The 22,173-nt window shown below is 39.4% G+C and overlaps 1 protein-coding gene across 3 annotated transcripts in view; it reads left to right on the top strand.

Moving 5' to 3' along the window:
• Positions 1-22,173, top strand: part of myripb (myosin VIIA and Rab interacting protein b) — a 339,066-nt gene that overhangs the window by 298,741 nt on the left and 18,152 nt on the right. For 2 of the 3 annotated variants that reach the window (XM_061922023.1, XM_061922022.1), the window contains exons 9-12: positions 10,203-10,371; positions 12,615-13,141; positions 13,309-13,443; positions 17,481-18,176. In XM_061922023.1, the coding sequence (XP_061778007.1) occupies positions 10,203-10,371; positions 12,615-13,141; positions 13,309-13,443; positions 17,481-18,176 (1,527 nt within the window). Of the gene's footprint in view, positions 1-10,202; positions 10,372-12,614; positions 13,142-13,308; positions 13,444-17,480; positions 18,177-18,313; positions 18,377-22,173 lie in introns of all 3 variants that reach the window. The other variant, XM_061922021.1, reaches the window with a different exon arrangement.

Below are 22,173 nucleotides of genomic sequence, written 5' to 3'. Positions count from 1 at the left end.
GTCTATAAAATTGTAATAACTGTGATATTTAGATATACGCTGGTTGCTTGGTGACGTCAACACACACTAGGGAAGAATGTTAAAACAGTTACGCCTGATGTATGACACAGAAGAATGCAAGCGATGTATTTGAGTAAAGCATCCAAATCCATCGAACCGCCTCGTTATTGAACCATCAACAAAGGACACACAGAAACATTGCAGTGGCGACTGTTTAAAAAGGAAAGGAGGAAGTTCCGATGCTGAACAGTCACAACTCACAACGTGAGTTATAAAGCTAAAAGCCAACCAGTCAGCAACATACAGTGGATGCTAAAAAACAAGCAACATAAATAAAAATGCCATAGCAAGCCATGCCGCTATTCTGCCGTTTGACACCGGGATTGATCCAGCTTCCGTCGGGACAAGATGGAGTAAGTGGATTCAACGATTTGAAAACTTTTGAGTTGCAATGAACATTGTGAAAGATGGAAGACAAAGGGTTTTTCTTCTACACTTAGCCGAGGAATGTGTGCAAGACAAATATAAAACGCTTGCTGGTGTAGATGATGATTTAGAAACAACAAAAACAATACTTGATGAATATTTCACCCCAAAGAAAAACACTCAATATCTTGTGTAAAAGTTTAGGAAAGGCCCACAACAACTGGGAGAAAATCTGGACACCTATCACATGAGTGATAGGCGCAGGGTTTCCCACACATTCATTTACTTGTGGCGGCCCGCCACGAAAGAATTACGGCCGCCACAAATTAAAAAAAAAGAATAAAAGCAATGGGACTCTGTCTGTGAATTGAGCTTGTAGTTACATATTATATAAATATGTAAATATTATTTAAATATGTATATAAATAGGTACATAAAGTGTTGTAATTATATTCGAAAAGCGCTATATACATGTAATCCATAATTATTATTATTATTATTAAGTGCTGAGTGGCAGTGGACACTCTCTTTTGAGCTCTGGCACAGCTAGTAAGCTTGAAATAATCCAGATGGTAGACCCCAACATCAGGAGTGTGTCAAACCAACTGATTGACAGTTATTCAGAACTGTTACTGAAATAGGCAAGCTCAAGGATTTCAGTGTGACGCGACCCATCAATCCACATATACAGCCAACGTGTCAACCAAACAGAAGGGTGCCATTCCACATTCGACAGAACGTCAAAAAGGAATTACGAAAGTTGGAAGAGGACGACATAATCGAACGAATGACCAGACCAACACCTTGAGTCTCTCCAATAGTTACCTCGCCAAAGCCTTAAAGACCCGGATCAAGTAAGGATCTGTGTTTACATGTGAGAAGCAAATGTGGCAATACAAGGTGAACGTCACCTCATGCCCACGATGGACGACGTGATCCACGAGCTAAACGGTGCATGTGTCTTTTTAAAATTAGACCTCAACAAAGGATACCATCAGCGAGAGCTACATCCAGATAGCCGATACATTACCACCTTTACAACCCACCTAGGCCTGAGACGGTACAGAAGACTGAGCTTCGGCTTATCGTCGGCTGCTGGTCTTTCAGAACTCCATCTGTCATGTATTGCACGACATCCATGGTTTCAAGAATTTAAGTGATGATATCATTGTGTGCGGCTCATTCCATAAAGGCCATGACGATGCTTTGAGAGCAGTCTTTTCCAGACTCAAGGAATGTGGCCTCACACTGAATCACAACAAGTGGGAAATCAACAAGCAAAGACTGGAATTCTTTGGCTTCATCTTTTTAGCTGACTGCATCTCAGCTGACCCTCACAAAGTGGCAGCCATACGTTGAGCGTCAGAGCCCAAAGACCCTGCCGAAATCAGAAGCCTTCTCAGTATGACAATCTATTGCTCCAGGTTTATCAAAGACTTTTCTACCATTACTCCAACCGCCCAGAGAGCTCACCAAGAAAGGAGCACCTTGGACTTGGAGTGCTGATCATTCAGCTGTGCAACAGGCACTCAACGAGCGCCTCACCTGCGACACTACCGTGTTCTACTTTGATCAGAAAAAAGACACTGAACTTGTTGTGGACGCCAGCCCATGTGGTTTGGGTCTGATCATTTTTTAGACAGACAAGGGAGTGGAGAATGTCACAGCGTATGCTAGTCGGGCACTAATGAAGGTCGAAAGGCGCTACTCGCAGACAGAAGGAGAGGCCCTAGCGATCATCTGGAGCTGTGAGCATTTCCACCTATACTTCTACGGTAATTAGTTTTGCCTTGTGGCTGACCACAAGCCGTAGGAGCTGATATGGAACAACCCAGAGTCAAAGCCACCTGCCCGGATAGAGCGATGGGGACTTCGACTCCAACTCTACAACTTTTAAGATTTTCTACTGAAAGGGAGCTGCATATATTTTTTTGCCTTTTGGTCCAGAACCCTTTGGGACTGTGTGACAAGGGGTGGCACTTTCATGACCTCTGCTGTGCTTTTTTGTGGACTTCTGGATCTGCCTCCCGGGAGTCTTTTGGCCAGGGAGACCAGCTGCTGGGTCTCTGCCTCACCAGAGTCAGTTTGGAGGGACTGGAGGAGATGCAGATGAAGAGACAGGGCTGCGGAGCTAGCACTGAGCACTGAATGAGCAGGTATCGGACACCTCAGTCTTCTTGGACGTATCCTCGCTCATCCATGCGGACTGGACACTGGCAGAGAGTTGGTTGGCGACCGACAGTGGAGTCGGCTCTCTTGGTTGCTTTGTTGGGTCTGCTCCTGTCTCTGGCCATGCTCCCTCCACCCAGGCAGATGAGGGCATGGAAAACCGCAGAGGCCACCACAGTGTATATGTTTCTCTTACTTTTTATTCATAGCTGTATGTAGAAGTTGCTGGTTGTATCAGCTCCGCTACTTTAATGTCTTTCATGTCCTTTATGTTCTTTGATGTTTGCTGTGTCCCTCTTACACACATCTAAGAGGGATGTGTACTATGGCTATGAGTTTTTTTTTCCCCTTGGCCTCAGTCTGGAGCCCCTCTCCAGGGGCCCAGGCTTAGACCATTTTTTTTATTTCTTTATTTATTTTTTTATTTTAATCTTTAATTTTTTTCTCCCATTTGCATATGTTGAGTGCACTGTAGCATCATCAATGTCCAAAATTGAAACCCAATGAATATACAACACAAACCTCATAGGCACTTGTTTGAGTCTCACAACTTTGTCAGCGCTGACGTTTTGTCATCATTCCTCCTGTGAGCAAAAGCATCAAAGCTGTGCTCCCAGGGCCTCCTTCCGGTTCTGTTTCCCCGCTGTTTTTCACTCTGTTGTGATCAAAGAAAGCGTGGAATACGCTTGGATCTTTCTTCAGCAGCTCAGCTCGCCACGGGACAGCCCCTGTTTATCAGCTTCCCTTCAAACAAGCCCAATTAGACACACTCCAATGCAAATACGCATTGAAATAACGCGTTCAGTGGTCTAAAAATGACACTCGCTCTTATCTCAGCGTTGCATCCCTCGCCTGTAACTGAGCCTTTCTCCTCAGTGTTCCTCGGTGATACATTCGCTTTCTTTTAGCTCCACCTGCAGGTGAACATTTTTAGGACCAACCAGTGCTTCTAACAGGAGGAAGCTGTGTTATGCAGGGGTGTCAAATTCAAATACAGAGTGGGCCAAAATTGAACAAATTAACCTTTTAATAGGGACCCAAACAACTTTTGCATTAAATTTTGAACAAGCAAGTCTTATATAACTTTAGTGACATGCAAAATCCAGTTTTAAATAATAATAATAATAATAATAATAATAATAAAAATATCAATGGCATATCAAAAAGGAATTTAAATAAAAATGTTATGCCTTTTTTTCTATTTGCAATCTTCTGAGATAAATATAAAAAAAAATTCCACATGCTAATAATACATTTGAAAATAAAATAACAATATTGAATGAACCAAACATTCAAGCCTTGAAGTAGCAAGAGAAAATGCATGAATAAAAGGTTAATTGTTGGTCAGTTTGCTGGAAGTTTCCCGGAAGAGTTAGTGCTGCAAGGGGTTCTGGGTATTTGTTCTGTTGTGTTACGGTGCAGATGTTCACCCGAAATGTGTTTGTCATTCTTGTTTGGTGTGGGTTCACAGTGTGGCGCATATTTGTAACAGTGCTAAAGTTGTTTATACGGCCACCCTCAGTGTGACCTGTATGGCTGTTGACCAAGTATGCATGCATTCACTTGTGCGTGTGTGTGTGTAAAAGCCACAAATATTATGTGACACGCTGTTAGTATGGAGGAAATGCAGATGTGACGACAGGTTGTAGAGAACGCTAAAGGCAGTGCCTTAAATGCACGCCCCCAATATAGTTGTCCAGGTGGAAATCGGTAGAAATTCGGGAGAATGGTTGTCTCGGGAGATTTCCGGGAGGCGCACTGAACTTCGGGAGTCTACCGGGAAACTTAGGAGGGTTGGCAAGTATGAGTATTAGCGGTGAAGGCGGTGTTACAGCAGCACCGACGCTGTATAACACCGGCGGGCCTGCTGTAATGCTAAATTGATATTGCCTAAAGGGCCAAATTAAATTACACGGCGGGCCAGATTTGTCCCGCGGGCCAGAGTTTAACACCCATGATGTTATGCTAGTAGTACGTTCTACCATTCTCATTTTAAAAATTATTTAATGTAGTAATTATTATTTTTATGATAAGTTTTATTTCATTTGCTATGTTTCTATTGTTGCATCTTGCTATATGCCAGTGTTTTTGGGGGTGGCAGTGCGTTGCCATGGGGGACGCGTGTGACCCAGGGTGAATGCTTTATCAGTATCATGCTTCAAGCCCGCTTTAAAAAAAGCTCTGCACTACAAAACATGCTCATCGTAGCCATTTATCCTGACTTCCTCATTTTAAGAATAAATATTTGAAAAATCAACACAGATTTTGTTTTGTAGGTTATAGTGTTGAGTGTGGATATATATGTAATAATAATGTTACTGATCAATTTACTTTTACAGGTTGGGTTTATTTTTTATTTTTTTTCAGTATTAAATGGTTCAAGTTGGTCAAAAAAATGTCTACAGTTTAAATAAGGATTGCATTTGTTTTTTAACTTCAGGCAAATTGATGCACTTCATTGAATACACAGAAAAAAAAAAGTGAACTTACGTTTGGCTTTCCTACAGTCTGCAGGAGATCTGAATGATGCAACTTTCTGTGGACAGTGTGACTTTTGGAATATTCCACAATTTTCTAAATGTGTATAATGTTAGTTATGGTAACAGAACTGTGTAAAAAACCCAGGGACACATCTGTTTTTACTAGATAGTTTGTTCTTCTGAATAAAGTTAACTTAAAAAAGTTGGGATAGAAAGTAACAAAATAAAATGAACACATTTACATTTCTGAATAATATAGTAGTACCCGCCTACCGCCCGAATGCAGCTGAGATAGGCTCCAGCGACCCCAAAATGTACAAACCCCGTTTTCATATGAGTTGGGAAATTGTGTTAGATGTAAATATAAACAGAATACAATGATTTGCAAATCATTTTTGTCATGCCTGTAAATCCGGTTTATGTTTGGTCATGTTTTGTTTTGTTTTTGGACTCTTGCTTCACGTTTTGCACTTCCTGGTTTTGTTTGTTTCCATGCCAACCCATTAGTTTCCACCTGGTCCCCTTAGTCACGCCCCAATCCTCAGCCTCTCACACCTGTTTCTAATTACCACAACAGTATTTAATTCATTTGTTTTCCTTTCCTCGGCCTCGTTACTTTACCTACTGGACTGTGTTGAACCATCATGATCACGCACCTACATTTCCTTGCCAGACCCTCATGCTTTGCCACGCTGTTTATTGTTTGACCACGCCACGTAAGACTTCTTTGTATTTATGTCTCAGTGTTAGTTTTTGGTTTGCCTTGTGCCTTTTATAGTATCGTCTGTTTGTTTAGAGATAGTCCTGCCTTTGTGCTGTTTTTGTTTAAAGTTTTTAGTATAGATTATTATCCGCCACCGAGCGCGACCTTTGTTTTGCCTGTTTTGTATTATAGTGTATAAATAAAAAATGTACTTACATTCACGTCTCGCCCCTGCGAATCATCCTTTGCGTAGGAGAAGCAAAATAAATCCCTGTCACAGTCCTGACAATTTTCAACTCATATTCAGTTGAATATGCTACAAAGACAACATATTTGATGTTCAAACTGATAAACATTTTTTTTTGCAAATAATCATTAACTTAAGAATTTGATGCCAGCAACACGTGACAAAGAAGTTGGCAAAGTTGGCAATAAATACTGATAAAGTTGAGGAATGCTCATCAAACACTTAGGTGTGCAGGCTAATTGGGAACAGGTGGGTGCCATGATTGGGTATAAAAACAGCTTCCCAAAAAATGCTCATTCTTTCACAAGAAAGGATGGGGCAAGGTTCATCCCTTTGTCCACAACTGCGTGAGCAAATAGTCAAACAGTTTAAGAACAACGTTTCTCAAAGTGCAATTGCAAGAAATTGAGGGATTTCAACATCTGCGGTCCATAATATCATCAAAAGATTCAGAGAATCTGGAGAAATCACTCCACGTAAGCGGCATGGCCGGAAACCAACATTGAATAACCGTTACCTTCGATCCCTCAGACGGCACTGTATCAAAAACCGACATCAATCTCTAAAGGATATCACCACATGGGCTCAGGAACACTTCAGAAAACCACTGTCACTAAACACAGTGTGTCGCTACATCTGTAAGTGCAAGTTAAAGCTCTACTATGCAAAGTAAAAGCCATTTATCAACAAGATCCAGAAACGCCACCGGCTTCTCTGGACCCGATATCATCTAAGATGGACTGATGCAAAGTGAAAAGTGTTCTATGGTCTGACGAGTCCACAATTTAAATTACTTTTGGAAATATTCGACATCGTGTCATCCAGACCAAAGGGGAAACGAACTATCCAGATTGTTATCGACGCAAAGTTCAAAAGCTGGCATCTGTGATGGTATGGGGGTGCGTTAGTGCACAAGGCATGGGTAACTTACACATCTGTGAAGGCATCATTAATGCTGAAAGATATATACAGGTTTTGCAACAAGATATGCTGCCATCCACGCGACATCTTTTTCATGGACGCCCCTGCTTATTTCAGCTAGACAATGCCAAGCCACATTCAGCACGTGTTACAACAACATGGCTTCGTAAAAAAAAGAGTGCAGGTACTTTCCTGGCCCACCTGCAGTCCAGACCTGTCTCCCATCAAAAATGTATGCCGCATTATGAAGCCTAAAATACGACAGCGGAGACCCCGGACTGTTGAACGACTGAAGCTCTACATAAAACAAGAATGGGAAAGAACTCCACTTTCAAAGCTTCAACAATTAGTTTCCTCAGTTCCCAAACGTTTATTGAGTGTTGTTCAAAGAAAAGGTGATGTAACACAGTGGTTAACATGCCCTTTCCCAACTACTTTGGCATATGTTGCAGCCATGAAATTCTAATTTAATTATTATTTGCTAAAAAAAATTAAGTTTATGAGTTTGAACATCAAATATCTTGTCTTTGTAATGCATTCAATTGAATATGGGTTGAAAAAGATTTGCAAATCATTGTATTCTGTTTCTATTTACATCCAACACAATTTCCCAACTCATATGAAAACGGGGTTTGTACAACCGGTAGAAAATGGATGGATAGTTGTAGAAGTTGTAGTATGAGTTTATTTTTGGACATGTTAAAACAAATCAAAACAAAAGAAAATATATTAAAAAGAAAATCAGAACAGTACAGTAAGGTGTGGATTAAGAAACGAATACAGTAATCGTTTATCGCTGTTAATCTGTTAAAAACATGACCACGATAAATTAATTTTCGCAGAATTAATTGTAAATAAAAGATTTTTATAGCTAGAGCATTCAACATTTAAAGATGACTTTTATTCCACATATTAAAAATATTTTTTCTTTAAAATTTTCTCAACTTAAGAACATAGCAAAAGTCCACCCGTTGCTCTCTCAGGCAAACACGGAGGCGTTAATGCATGCTTTTATTTCCCGTCGTCTAGACTATTGTAATGCCCTGCTCTCTGGCCTTCCCAGAAATAATATCAGAAATCTACAATCATTACAAAACTCAGCTGCATTCGTGCTGACGAGAACCAAAGGGCAGGAGCACGTTACACCTGTTTTAAAGTCGCTGCATTGGCTCCCCGTCCGCTTCAGGGTCAATTTTAAAGTCCTATTATTAGTTTTTAAATGTCTTAATGGCCTTGCGCCTTTATCTAATTGACCTGCTTTTACCGTATCAACCCTCACGGATCCCGAGGTCCTCTGGCACTGGCCTTTTAGCTTTACCAAATACCAGTACAAAGACCTGCAGTGATCCAGCATTTAGCCACTATGGCCCCCACCCGTGGAACAGCTTGCCAGAAAGCCTCAGGACTGCAGAGAGCAAAAAATAAAAAGTTTAAAGGCACACCTTTTAAATCTGGCTTTTCACTATCCATCCATCCATCCATCCATCTTTCTTTTTCTACCGCTTATTCCCTTTCGGGGTCGCGGGGGGCGCTGGCGCCTATCTCAGCTACAATCGGGCGGGAAAGGGGTACACCCTGGACAAGTCGCCACCTCATCGCAGGGCCAACACAGATAGACAGACAACATTCACACTCACATTCACACACTAGGGCCAATTTTGGTGTTGCCAATCAACCTATCCCCAGGTGCACATCTGTATTTTATTATTGTATTGTCCTCATTTTTTATCTTAATCATTATTATTTCTCTTATTATTCTCTGAATGTTATGTTTGTATTAACTGATGAATGTAATATTTATATTATTTTATTTATTTTTATATTTTTACAAATGTTATATTATGTTATATATATATACATATATATATATATATATATATATATATATATATATATATATATATGGTAACACTTAAGTATGGGGAACACATATTCACCATTCATTAATTCACATATTGGCTCTTAATTAGTAATTATTAAATACTTATTAATGCCTTATTCTGCATGGCCTTATTATACAACCAGTAAGCCATTAACCAAGAGTCTTCCCTGAATGACCTCAGAACAGAATTATTGCTTATTAGTAACCCTAACCCTTATACCCTTATATGTTACCCTAGTGTCCAAATAACTCTAAATTAAGTCTTTGTTACTTTAATAAACAACTAATTAATGGTTAATATATGCCCCCCATACTAAAGTGGTTACCATGTATATATATATATATATATATATATATATATATATATATATATATATATATATGTATATATATATATATATATATGTTGGCCCTGTGATGAGGTGGCGACTTGTCCAGGGTGTACCCCGCCTTCCGCCCGATTGTAGCTGAGATAGGCGCCAGCGCCCCCCGCGACCCCACAAGGGAATAAGCGGTAGAAAATGGATGGATGGATGGACATATATATATATATATATATATTGTTCTTTTTTTTTCTTTTTGCCCCCAACAATGTTAATTCTAATTTTTTTCCCAGTATGGATGTCTCAAAGGTGGCGTATTACCTCAAATCCTTTGTGCCATGCCATGTTTTGTTTTTGTTTGTTGTTGTCAATAGTGTTTGTATGTATGTGTGTGTGTGTGAGTGAATGCGTGTTTTTTTTCTTCTTCTATTATTGTTTTTTTTTTACAACACTTTTGCCACTTGCCTGTGCAAGAAAAGTGCTATAAAAATATTTTAAGCCAATTAATGCTTCCTGAGGCTGAGCCAATCAGTGGCCACAATACTGAACAGAGTGCCCTGGTTGGTTTGCTCTTCTCTAATACTACTATGGTATTGATATTTTGCTTAAAAATGCCTTATTTAGGACCAAAAAATGTACAATAAGAGCTTTTTAACAAGCTGAAGTCCGATGTGGCGAGGGACAACTGTAGTTAGATATACAATATGCCTAATAATAAAAAAGTAAAACAATTTAGAACTAGGTCAAAAAATGTTGAGCTGCGTGCCACATTTTCTATTGTTCAAGGTATTTAAAATAACTCACTTTAAATTGAATTCATTAAATCTGTGCAGAACACTTTTCTTAAAAAAATATATATATTTTGCAATTAATTTACATTTTATATCGTGGGGAAGCACTGATGGGATTGAATGTGGTCCAGATCCAAACTACCGGTTTTTGAATCCTTATTCCATCCATAAGGTGCCGTTCTTGTTATTTATGTGGTGCTTACTGTATGTCCCTTTCTGTTTCTTTGTGTATGTGTGTGTATGTGTGTTTGTATTTGCAGCGCTCACGCTCAGCCTTCTCCCTCACCAGTGACGACTCTCCTGAGAAGGCTCCTCAGGACGAGGCTGTCGACAAGGGCGGCAGCTTGCAGGAGTACTCCTCTCTGAAGAGGGAGGCCAAGACCACGTCCCTGCCCACTTGGAAGAGTGTCGACCGACTGGACAATTCCAGTAATAACCCTTTATTTCATCTATCCCACTGGGTTGGGTTTGTCGCCGTTTGCTGTTTGTTAAGGTGTTTCGTGTGCGGAGCTAAGGTCACAATTCGCGATTTAGAACAGTATGCCAATAATATATACATTTTAAAATGTATTGTAAATTATAATAAATGTTTTAACTTTATCATGAATTGGAGTTTGTGCAAAAAAACATTAAGTCTCTTTGACTGCTTAGCATGCATTACTAATGCTGAATACATTAACACAGCAAGGGTCACTAGGGATGGGTACAGAATTTAGTACTTCTACAATAGGCACTAACCGAATTCACTGTGCCATTTCCCATACTTTTGTTGCTCGTGACATTGCCTCCAGATCAAACATTTGGCGGGCAAACAAGCACTCTGAGTGTACCTCTCGGTAGAGTTGAAATGTTTAAAGCCAACAAAGCCAGTATGCCTGATACAAAACGCTCAAACGTCAAATAAGGCTTTACTTTTTCAAAATGTGCTAGCTTGATGCTAATTTACATTGGATTTGCTATAAATGAAGTACTAATTAGCATTAGCAATTTTACATAGCAATTTCAAAGCCTCCAAATTTGGTAACAAAAACTGCAACTAAGATACACCTCACAATCAAAACAGTTTTGTGAGTAATAAATACAATATTTACACTACACAACAAAAAACTAGCTTATTAGCAAAGGCTGCTTCCTAGTGAGGCAATACCACGTAGTCTATACACTACTGCCATTTAATGTCTTAAAAATTGCAACTGCATGCAAAGCCCACTATACTTTATGAGATTTTCTTATTTAAACGGGGATAGCAGGTCCATTCTATGTGTCATACTTGATCATTTCGCGATATTGCCATATTTTTGCTGAAAGGATTTAGTAGAGAACATCCACGATAAAGTTTTCAACTTTTGGTCGCTAACAGAAAAGCCCTGCCTTTACCGGAAGTCGCAGACGATGACGTCACATGTTGATGGCTCCTCACATATTCACATTGTGTTTAATGGGAGCCTCCAACAAAAAGAGCTATTCTGACCGAGAGATTGACAATTTCCCCATTATTTTGAGCAAGGATGAAAGATTCGTGTTCGAAAATTTACCACAATTTTCTCACCGAAAACTGCCGGTAGACATGTAGTCGGGATCCATGTTCGCTTGACCGCTCTGATCCATAGGAAAGTTTCACCTCCGGGAATTTTAAACAAGGAATCACCGTGTGCTTGTGTGGTTAAATGCTAAAGCTCCAATATTAATTGAACAAATTGAGAAAGATTCAGCAAGACAGATCTCCAAAATACTGTGTAATTATGCGATTAAAGCGGACGACTTTTAGCTGTGTGTGTGTGTGTGCAGCGCTCATATTTCCTAACAGTCCGTGGCGTCACGCGTCGTCATTACGCGACGTTTTCAAGAAGAATTTCCAGGGAAATTTAAAATTGCAATTTAGTAAACTAAAAAGGCCGTATTGGCATGTGTTGGAATGTTAATATTTCATCATTGATATATAAACTATCAGACTGCGTGGTCGGTAGTAGTGGGTTTCAGTAGGCCTTTAAATAATACTTGCAAATGAAACTCAAAAGTGTAAGAAATCAAGACAACTAGACAGCACCGTTATCATTATCAGCTCACCATTAAAATGTTAAATAAAAATTATATTTTATGATTAAAAAAAATGAACATTTATTAACTCATTAACACACAAAATTACCAAATTTCAAGCTTCTGATAAGTGGCACCGTTTCGGTTCAGATGCCAATCCCTAGATCTGTCCAAAAGACTTGGTTAGGAAGTTGCCTTCGGCCATAGCTGTATATGCCAATGTTCTTTGACATGGTGCTAATATTGTTGTCATTTCCCAAACACACTCCACACATTATTCAACAGCTAACTAAAATATATTTAAATAGCCCTTTTTCTCTAGTGACTCAGAGCCCTTTACAGTGTGAAACTATGTAACCATCTAAGTTACGTTTCAACCAGTGTGGGTGGCACTGGGAGCAGGTGGGTAAAGTGTCTTGCCCAAGGACACAACGGCAGTGACTAGGATGGCGGAAGCGGGAATCGAACCTAGAACCCTCAAGTTGCTGGCACGGCCTCTCTACCAACCGAGCTATACCACTCCGAACGAGGAAGTCCCAAAAGATGTCTTTATGGATAAATTGTGGTCATCTATCTTGCATTTCTAACCTACAGCTTATTTGCTTTATGACGCATTTGTCTGGTTCACCCACCAGGTGCGTCCTCGGTTCTCCAGAGTCCAGACGGCAACTGGATCGCACTCCACAGCTCTCAGCTGTCTCGTCCCAGCCTGCTGACCAAGAGGAAGAGCCTGGTCTTCAGCGTCTTGGAGAAGGAGTCCGGCGTGGTCTCGGCCTACGACGGAATGGGATCGGACTCAGAAGAGGACGAAGAAAGCAGCTGGGGCGCGGCGTTGCAACAGTTCCGACGCAAGCTGTCCGACGAGACTTACTACACGGACTCGCAGCACGACCCTGAGTGGACTTACACGCAGCATCTGCCTGTCACCTCACCGTCTTCTGGCCAGTATACAAACACGGAGACCCTCAATTCCGACTCGGAGGCGTCGTCGGCGTTGTCCACGTGTCCTCGGAAAGCGCCTCAAAATTTGCTGCGGAAGAAAGGAGCATCCGAAACACACCTGCACCCCTACCACCAACCACTCTACCACCAACACCTTCACCAGAACCTCTCTCCGTACCCGCTCCTCTCAGGGGCATTGGACGTCAACTTTAACCCTAAGGTGCGTTGACTTAACATTTTCACACAAAAGTAGTAAAAGGTTGGAAATGTATGCTAACCACAATATTAGAAACACCTCTCAGTATGATGCATCACACTTCCACACCACCGCAATCATCAACACTTTATAAAATAAAAACCTATTTGATTCACAATCCGCATTTCCAGGTGATGGGGGACAGCAGTGAGGCGGAGGAAAGGCAGAACGACCCAGTTAGAAGGTCACGGCGGCGCAGGAAAAGCAAGAAGGATTCATCAAACGAGAGCCGGTCCGGGAGCCAGAACTACTCACTGTCCATTCAGGTAACACATTGCACACAGAACATGCATGAGTATTGCTGTTGTCAAGCCATAATACAAATGAAAATATAGAGCATGACAGTACTTTTTTTTTAATAGCAAGCCATAGAAAACATACAAATATACACAGGCTGTGAGCAGTGACACCATTTGATGCGCTTCTTGCTGGAAAAAAGTGTATTTCTTCTCATCAAAAGTTGTTCAAAAATAATCACTCACAAGTCCAAAATTAGCTGGAATCAAATTAAATGTATTCTCCATGAATGTTTTTTTCCAGACCCATATAAAAATGTATGTGTGTGTGTATATATATATATATGTATGTATATATATATATATATATATATATATATATATATATATATATATATGTATATATATATATATGTATATATATATATATATATATATATATATATATATATATATATATATATATATATATATATATATATATATATATATATATATATGTGGGAAAAATCACAAGTCTACTTCATCTCTACAGAAATGTTTCATGAGGGGTTCCCTCAATCATCAGGAGATCATGTGTTACACATGAGCCAATCACCACACTCTACACCTGCCTGTACCCACCCACTCTGTGCCCTATATAAATTGTATGTGAATGCTTCCATTAAAATCTCCTGATGATTGAGGGAACCCCTCATGAAACAGTTCTGGAGAGATGAAGTAGTCTTGTGATTTTTCCCACACCTACATATTGCGCTCTACCACGGTATCGAGCACTATTCTCTGGATGATCCAATCAAGAGATACATATATATATACATACATATATATACATACATATATACACATATATATACATATAGGTATATATACGTATATATATATATATATATATATATATATATATATATATATATATATATATATATATATATATATATATATAAATATATGTACATATATATATATATATGTATATCACAGATGGGAAAAAATCGATTCGAATTTGAATCGCGATTCTCACGTTGTGCGATTCAGAAACGATTCTCTCTTTTAAAAAAAAACTTTTTTTTTTTTCTTTTTTTTTTTAATCAATCCAAAAAAACAATACACAGCAATACCATAACAATGCAATCCAATTTCAAAACCAAACCTGATCCAGCAACACTCAGAACTGCAATAAACAGAGCGATTGAGAGGAGACACAAACACGACACAGAACAAACATAAAGTAGGGAAACAAAAATGAATATTATCAACAACAGTATCAATATTAGTTATAATTTCAGCATAGCAGTGATTAAAAATCCATCATTGACATTATCATTAGACATATATAAAACATTTTAAAAAAAGAACAATAGTGTCACAGTGGCTTACACCTGCATCGCATCTCATAAGCTTGACAACACACTGCATACTTGCCAACCTTCCCGGATTTTGCGGGAGACTCCCGAAATTCAGCGCCTCTCCCGAAAACCTCCGGGAAGAAATGTTCTCCCGAAAATCTCCCGAAATTCAGCCGGAGCTGGAGGCCACGGCCCTTCCAGCTCCTTGCGGACCTGAGTGGGGACAGCCTGTTTTCACGTCCGCTTTCCCACTATACAAACAGCTTGCCTGCCCAATCACGTTACAACATCTACGGAGTTGAATAAAAAACTGCACACACAAGGAGACGAAGCAGAAGAATGAGAAAGTTAACAGCCATGGCGACGCCGTCTGTAATAGAGTGATCTATGTTGTCTGTTGCCATCTCCTGGTGAATGTTGGCTATAGTGTTTTGGGGTTGCTTTTTGATTGGCCAACGATTTACGTGGTGTTGGGCACCTGACCGCAAGTGAGGGAGTCTGTTCTGAAGCCCACAGTAAAGAGACGTAACTTCATCATCTCGCCTGGTTATTGACTCCAACCCAATATATTACACCGTCGACGAGCAAAACGAAGAAATAAATGGCAGAACAAAGGTTACTCAAATAGTGAAAGGTAAGTGTTTTTGCTGTTTTTTTAGTAACCAGCAAGCACAGTACAGTTAGTAGAACAACTGTGTTTTTATTACTGTGTATTTGATAGGTGCCGTCTGAAATTCCACTATTTATTTTATTTATATACGTATATAATAAAATTAATATATATAGCTAAAATTCACTGAAAGTCATGTATTTCATATATATATACATATATATATATGAAATACTTGAGTTGGTGAATTGTAGATGTAAATCAGAATCAGAATCAGACATACTTTATTAATCCCCGAGGGGAAATTAAAATTTTCAGCACAATCCCATTCAAGATTAGACAAATATTACAGAAAATATTACATTACAAAAATATACTCCTCTCCTCTTAACCACGCCCCCCGCCCCAACCACGCCTCTGCCCCACCCACGACCACGCCCCCCACCTCCTGAAATCGGAGGTCTCAAGGTTGGCAAGTATGACACACTGTGTCCAATGTTTTCACAAAGATAAAATAAGTCATATTTTTGGTTGGTTTAATAGTTAAAACAAATTTACATTATTGCAATCAGTTGATAAAACATTGTCCTTTACAATTATAAAAACTTAAAATAAAAAAAATCTACTACTCTGCTATCATGTCAGCAGACTGGGGTAGATCCCATGTATTGAATGAATACAGATTCGTTTTGAATCAGAAAAATATTGTTTTTGAAACGAGAATCGGGTTGAATCGAAAAAATCGATTTTTAATCAAATCGCGACCCCAAGAATCGATATTGAATCTAATCGTGGGACACTCAAAGATTCGCAGCCCTAATATATATATATATATATATATATATACATATATATATATATATATATATATATATATATATACAGTATATACAGGGGTTAGGCTGTGTGCCTATATATTTATACCGTATTTTCTTGAATTTCCGCCGGGGCGCTAATTAATTTAAAACCTCTTCTCACTCCTGCGCTTACCAAAGGCATACGGTAAAAGTAAGCATGCGCTAATTATTTTAAAACCTCTTCTCAGTCCGGCACTTACTAAACACATGCAGTAAAAATTTGAGTGTGATGTAAGCTTGGACCTTAAATCCTACTGAATAGCTCTTAATCTTCTTCCCTTCATGCGATTTCAAATTACCGGTGTTGAAATCAGCCTCCTCCACGTTGAAAATGACGATAGGGGAAGTGTCATTCGTGACGTCACGAGTTTGACTAGGCGGTGAAGCGGGTTTGACCCGGCAGTAATTCAAGGCAGGCGCATACTATATGCCCTGCGGCAATTCAAGGAAATACGGTATATATGTATGTATGTATGTATGTACATATATATGTATATATATGTATACATATATATATATATATATGGATATATATGTATATATATATATATGTATGTATGTATATATGTATATATATATATATATATATATATATATATGTATATATATGTATATATATATATGTATATATATATATGTATATATACTGTATGTATATATATATATATGTATGTATATATGTATGTATATTTTTCTGTGTATATATATGTATGTATATATATATACATATATGTATGTTTGTGTACATATATATATATATATGTATATATATATATATATATATATACATATATATATATATAAATATGTACACATATGTCAATGTTGCTTTACATACAGTCGGCTTTCGCCCCTCAACCCAATTTTTTTAATCCAATGTGGCCCACAGGGCAAAAAATTTGGACACCCCTGGTAATTTCTTTATGTCCGTTCCCTTAAATAACCTAATTTTCTGCTGCATGTAGGATGTGGATCCTCAATTTTCAGACAAATCCTCCCAACATGATGCCTCGCCTTACTCTGCCTCGGATTGTTTCCGACTTGGAGACAGTTGGCGTTCAAAATTGACTAAAAAGACAGCGTCACTCTGGTTTTACTTGACTGATTTATACCATTCATAGACTCATATATGCACCGTGAAGTCTGCACTTGCATTGACGCGTTTATGAATTTGTGGACTTCTTTTTGTCAATAAATTGAATGTATTGTTAATATTTTTCTGTTCTAAGTGTAAATTATTGTCCTTTCAAGGAGAGGAGTGGTTTTCTTCTCAATGACTTACTGAAGAGGAGCTTAAGTGAGGACCAGCCAGAATCAGTTAGCACTGCAGCCCAGGACATCCTCACACCCGAGCCCCAAGATTTGGACAAAGTTGCACCGAATTCATTGTACCCGACTAGCCCTCTTTCACCGACTCCGGGGCCCAAACACACCAGCTCGGGTCTGGTGTCACTCCCTGCTAAACCCCTGGAAGAAGAACTCCAGTCCAGAATCAGCCAGATGGTCAGGAGTCGCACCAACAGCAGAGAGAGCAGCTCGTCTGAGGAAGAGAAGAAGTGGGCAGCTCACAAGCAGACGGATAAAGAAAGTGTCAGACAGAGGGCCAACCAGAAGCCCAAAGACACGGAAAGGGAAAAGTCCAAGTCCGGTGTCCGATTAAGAGCAAACGAACCCATCTTGCAAGTGAACGGACAAGAGATGACGAGGCAGGCTGTTAAGAGTCCGCCTCTGAGCGGGGAAGTGAAGGAGAGGAGATCAGAGAAGAGTCCCGAGGAAGTGGTGGATGACCGGGAGCAGAAGAGAGGAGAGCGGAGGAACAGACAAAACAAGAGGTCACACCGACGAGACACGACCAAGGAGGTGAAGGAATGGAGGAGTGGCTCCAGTGCAGCCAGCTCGCCTGCTGTCACGCCATCTTCCCAGGAGGGGGTGCTGTCTGACAACCAGGTAAATACATGTCTCTTTCTTTCACCCTTCATTCTTTACTGCTGATGTCTGTCCCCGCTCATTTGTGTCTCCTTTCCTCGCTTATTCTGCTTTCCACTGCTCGCTTGTGTGTTTCTGTGTGTGCGTGCGTGTGTCAGGAGCAACACAATGACACACAGCAACAGCAGAGGCACCAGTCGCTCCCCTCTCTCTTACAGCAGGTGAGAGAAGTCTATGCAGTGAAACCCCTCACTTGTCACGTTGCAGACTTATTTATGCACCACATCTGTTCACCTGGGCAATACAGTGGAGCAGCGGTTCGTGATCGTGCCCCTCAATAAGAAGGTCCTGGGTTACATTCCCAGGCTCGGGGTCTCTCTGTGTGGAGATAACATGTTCTACCCGTGACTGCGTGGGTTCCCTCCAAAGACATGCACCTGGGGATAGGTTGATTGGCAACACTAAATGGTCCCTAGTGTGTGAATGTGAGTGTGAATGTTGTCTGTCTATCTGTGTTGGCCCTGCGATGAGGTGGCCACTTGTCCAGGGTGTACCCCGCCTTCCGCCCAAATGCAGTTGTGATTGGCTCCAGCATCCCCTGTGACCCCCAAAGGGACAAGCCGTAGAGAATGGATAGATGAATGGCGTTTTATTGAGTAAAACTGTTAATATTTGGCCGCAACCCCACCTTCCGCCCGAATGCAGCTGGGATAGGCTCCAGCCCCCCCCCCCCCCCCCCCCCCCTGTTTAACTGATATGAATATGACCGAAATATTCCTGCACGAAAGTTCATATTCCATTGTCATTCCTGTGCGTCACTGACAGAAGGTGACTCATGTTGCACTGGCCAAACACACGTGTAATGTCCTGTATGTTTTCCTGCATGCTCACAAGAGAAGCAGGCGACATAGTCCATTTTTGGAGTTTTTGTCATTGTACTCTTTGTGATGATGTATTTTCTTCGGCATTAATATTTGATAGAACATGTTATTTGGAGTAAAACTATGGCTGTTTTTAGTCCTCTCACAAGAATATAAATTCACACAAAAAGTAATGTGCTACTCATTGAACACAATTTTGTATAGGATAATGAATATAAAATATTAAATATATTATTTTAACTATGATTATTCTGGTAAAACATTTTGTTTATTAAAACATCAAGAAATAATTTTGTGTTAATACGTAAAAATAAATTTTTAATGAATTTTTAAAACTATTAAGGAAGTACATTGTTCAAATGTTTATCTTATTCTGATTATATTTAAAAATACTTTCTTTATCATTATTAAACAATAATTATTTTATATTAGGAAAAAAATTGCATTAAACAAGGCTTACTATTGTTTCAATAATGCAAAAAGAAATTTCAACATTTTAGTTTTTAAAAACTAAGTTTATTCTGTTTTTTTGTTTGTATTTTAATTTTGGGTATACTTTGACATAATGGTTACCCTGAAACATTTTAAGATAATACACACCCTGTTTCCATATGAGTTGGGAAATTGTGTTCGATGTAAATATGAATGATTTCCAAATCCATATTCAATTGAATGCACTACAAAGACAAGATATTTGATCTTCAAACTCATAAACTTTATATATTTTTTTGCAAATAATAATTAACTTATAATTTCATGGCTGTAACACGTGCCAAAGTAGTTGGGAAAGGGCATGTTCACCACTGTGTTACATCACATTTTCTTTTAACAACACTCAATAAACCTTTGGGAACTGAGGAAACTAATTGTTGAAGCTTTGAAAGTGGAATTATTTCCCATTCTTGTTTTATGTAGAGCTTTAGTCGTTCAACAGTCCGGGGTCTCTGCTGTCGTATTTTACGCTTCATAATGCGCCACAAATTTTCGATGGGAGACATGTCTGGACTGCAGGCCGGCCAAGAAAGTACCCGCACTCTTTTACTATGAAGCCATGCTGTTGTAACACGTGGCTTGGCATTGTTTGGCTGAAATAAGCGGGGACGTCCATGATAACGTTGCTTGGATGACAACATATGTTGCTCCAAAACCTGTATGTACCATTCAGCATTAATGGTGCCTTCACAGATGTGTAAGTTACCCATCCCTTGGGCACTAATGCACCCCCATACCATCACAGATGCTGGCTTTTGAACTTTGCGCCTATAACAATCTAGATGGTTATTTTCCTCTTCGTTCCGGAGGACACCACGTCCACAGTTTCCAAATATAACTTCAAATATGGACTTGTCAGACCACAGAACACTGTACCACTTTGCATCAGTCCATCTTAGATGAGCTCGGGCCCAGCGAAGCCGGCGGCATTCCTTGGTGTTGTTGAAAAAATGGCTTTCGCTTTGCATAGCAGTGTTTTAACTTGCACTTACAGATGTAGCGACCAACTGTAGTTACTGACAGTGGTTTTCTGAAGTGTTCCTGAGCCCATGTGGTGATATCCTTTACACACTGATGTCGTTTTTTGATGCAGTACCACCTGAGGGATCAAAGGTCCATAATATAATCGCTTACGTGCAGTGATTTCTCCACATTCTCTGAACTTTTTGTGGATTTTACGGACTGTAGATGGTAAAATCCCTAAATTACTTGCAATAGCTCGTTAAGAAATGTTGTTCTATAACTGTTTGACGATTGCCTTACAAATTGGTGACCTCGACCCATCCTTGTTTGTGATTACTTAGCATTTCATGGAAGCTGTTTTTATACCCAATCATGGCACCCACCTGTTCCCAATTAGCCTGCACACCTGTGGGATGTTCCAAATAAGTGTTTGATGAGCATTCCTCAACTTTAGCAGTATTTATTGCCACCTTTCCCAACTTCTTTGTCACGTGTTGCTGGCATCAAATTCTAAAGTTAATGATTATTTGCAAAAAAAAAAATGTTAATCAGTTTTAACTTCAAATATGTTGTCATTGTAGCATATTGAACTGAATATGGGTTGAAAAGGATTTGCAATACATTGTATTCCGTTTATATTTGCATCTAACACAATTTCCCAACTCATATGGAAACGGGGTTTGTATAATTGAGTGTCATTTTAATGCATTTATGTTCAGCATGTACATTACACGAAATCCCTGTTTAGGTGTTTTTACACGTTGTTGAAAGTGATTTTCAACAATTTTTTTTTACAAAATTATAGATAGATATTTTCAATTGACAATTTTTTACCAATATTCAGTTTTACATTTCAAGTATTTTGACAATATGTGTGCAGTGGCGTTAAGGTTTAATAATGTTGTTTTAGTTACCTCTTTGAGTAAAAAGTTTGGGTGTATGTCATGTACAGACGGACGGTGAGCGGTACAAACATGGACAGGCAGGTACAAGAATATTCACCTGTGCGTACTCGTAAAGATGAGTAATACATGTCTGTCATGTGTGACATACAGTATGTTCTCATTGTCTATTTATATTCACTGTCACAAATCAGTCACAAACTAGCAGGACTGCTCTGACTGCTCTTTTGGAAAAAATGTCTCAGTTCATGCTGAATCACATTCATAAACAACCAATGAGGTCAATACATCTTTAGAAGTCCATTTTGTGGTTCTCAGATCTTTGAAGACCCCAGAACATTTCTTTCAAGGAAATTAAATAGTGCTGCCCTTCATATGCCTGCTAAAACTTCAGCCTTTTTGTGACCGTCTTCCTCCATCTTATCTTTGCTCTTTATCACATTATCCGTGTGTGCTGAGAGGGATCAATACAGTCACTGATTAAAGCTTCAGCTCATGATGATTCGCTATTGAGAAAAGATCTGTCTCCCTTACCTGCTTGGTCACTGCTTGTCTATGAACTTATTTACCCCTCACTGACACATGCAGGATGGAGCATCACTCACTCAAATACATTGAAAACCAGTCTTATGATGACATTAGTAATGATAAACCAGTGTGGAATATACTTTTCATATTGTCACATTTGGCAACATCTTCTAAATGTCTATATCCAAACTTTTATAGACACTAGGGGTGTGGGAAAAAATCAATTCGAATACGAATCGCGATTCTCACGTT

This window comes from Nerophis ophidion, linkage group LG15 (genome assembly GCF_033978795.1).
Source record: "Nerophis ophidion isolate RoL-2023_Sa linkage group LG15, RoL_Noph_v1.0, whole genome shotgun sequence".
Classification (NCBI taxonomy): domain Eukaryota; kingdom Metazoa; phylum Chordata; class Actinopteri; order Syngnathiformes; family Syngnathidae; genus Nerophis; species Nerophis ophidion.
Note: the sequence above shows the minus strand (reverse complement) of the source record. Positions and strands in the feature narration are given on the sequence as shown.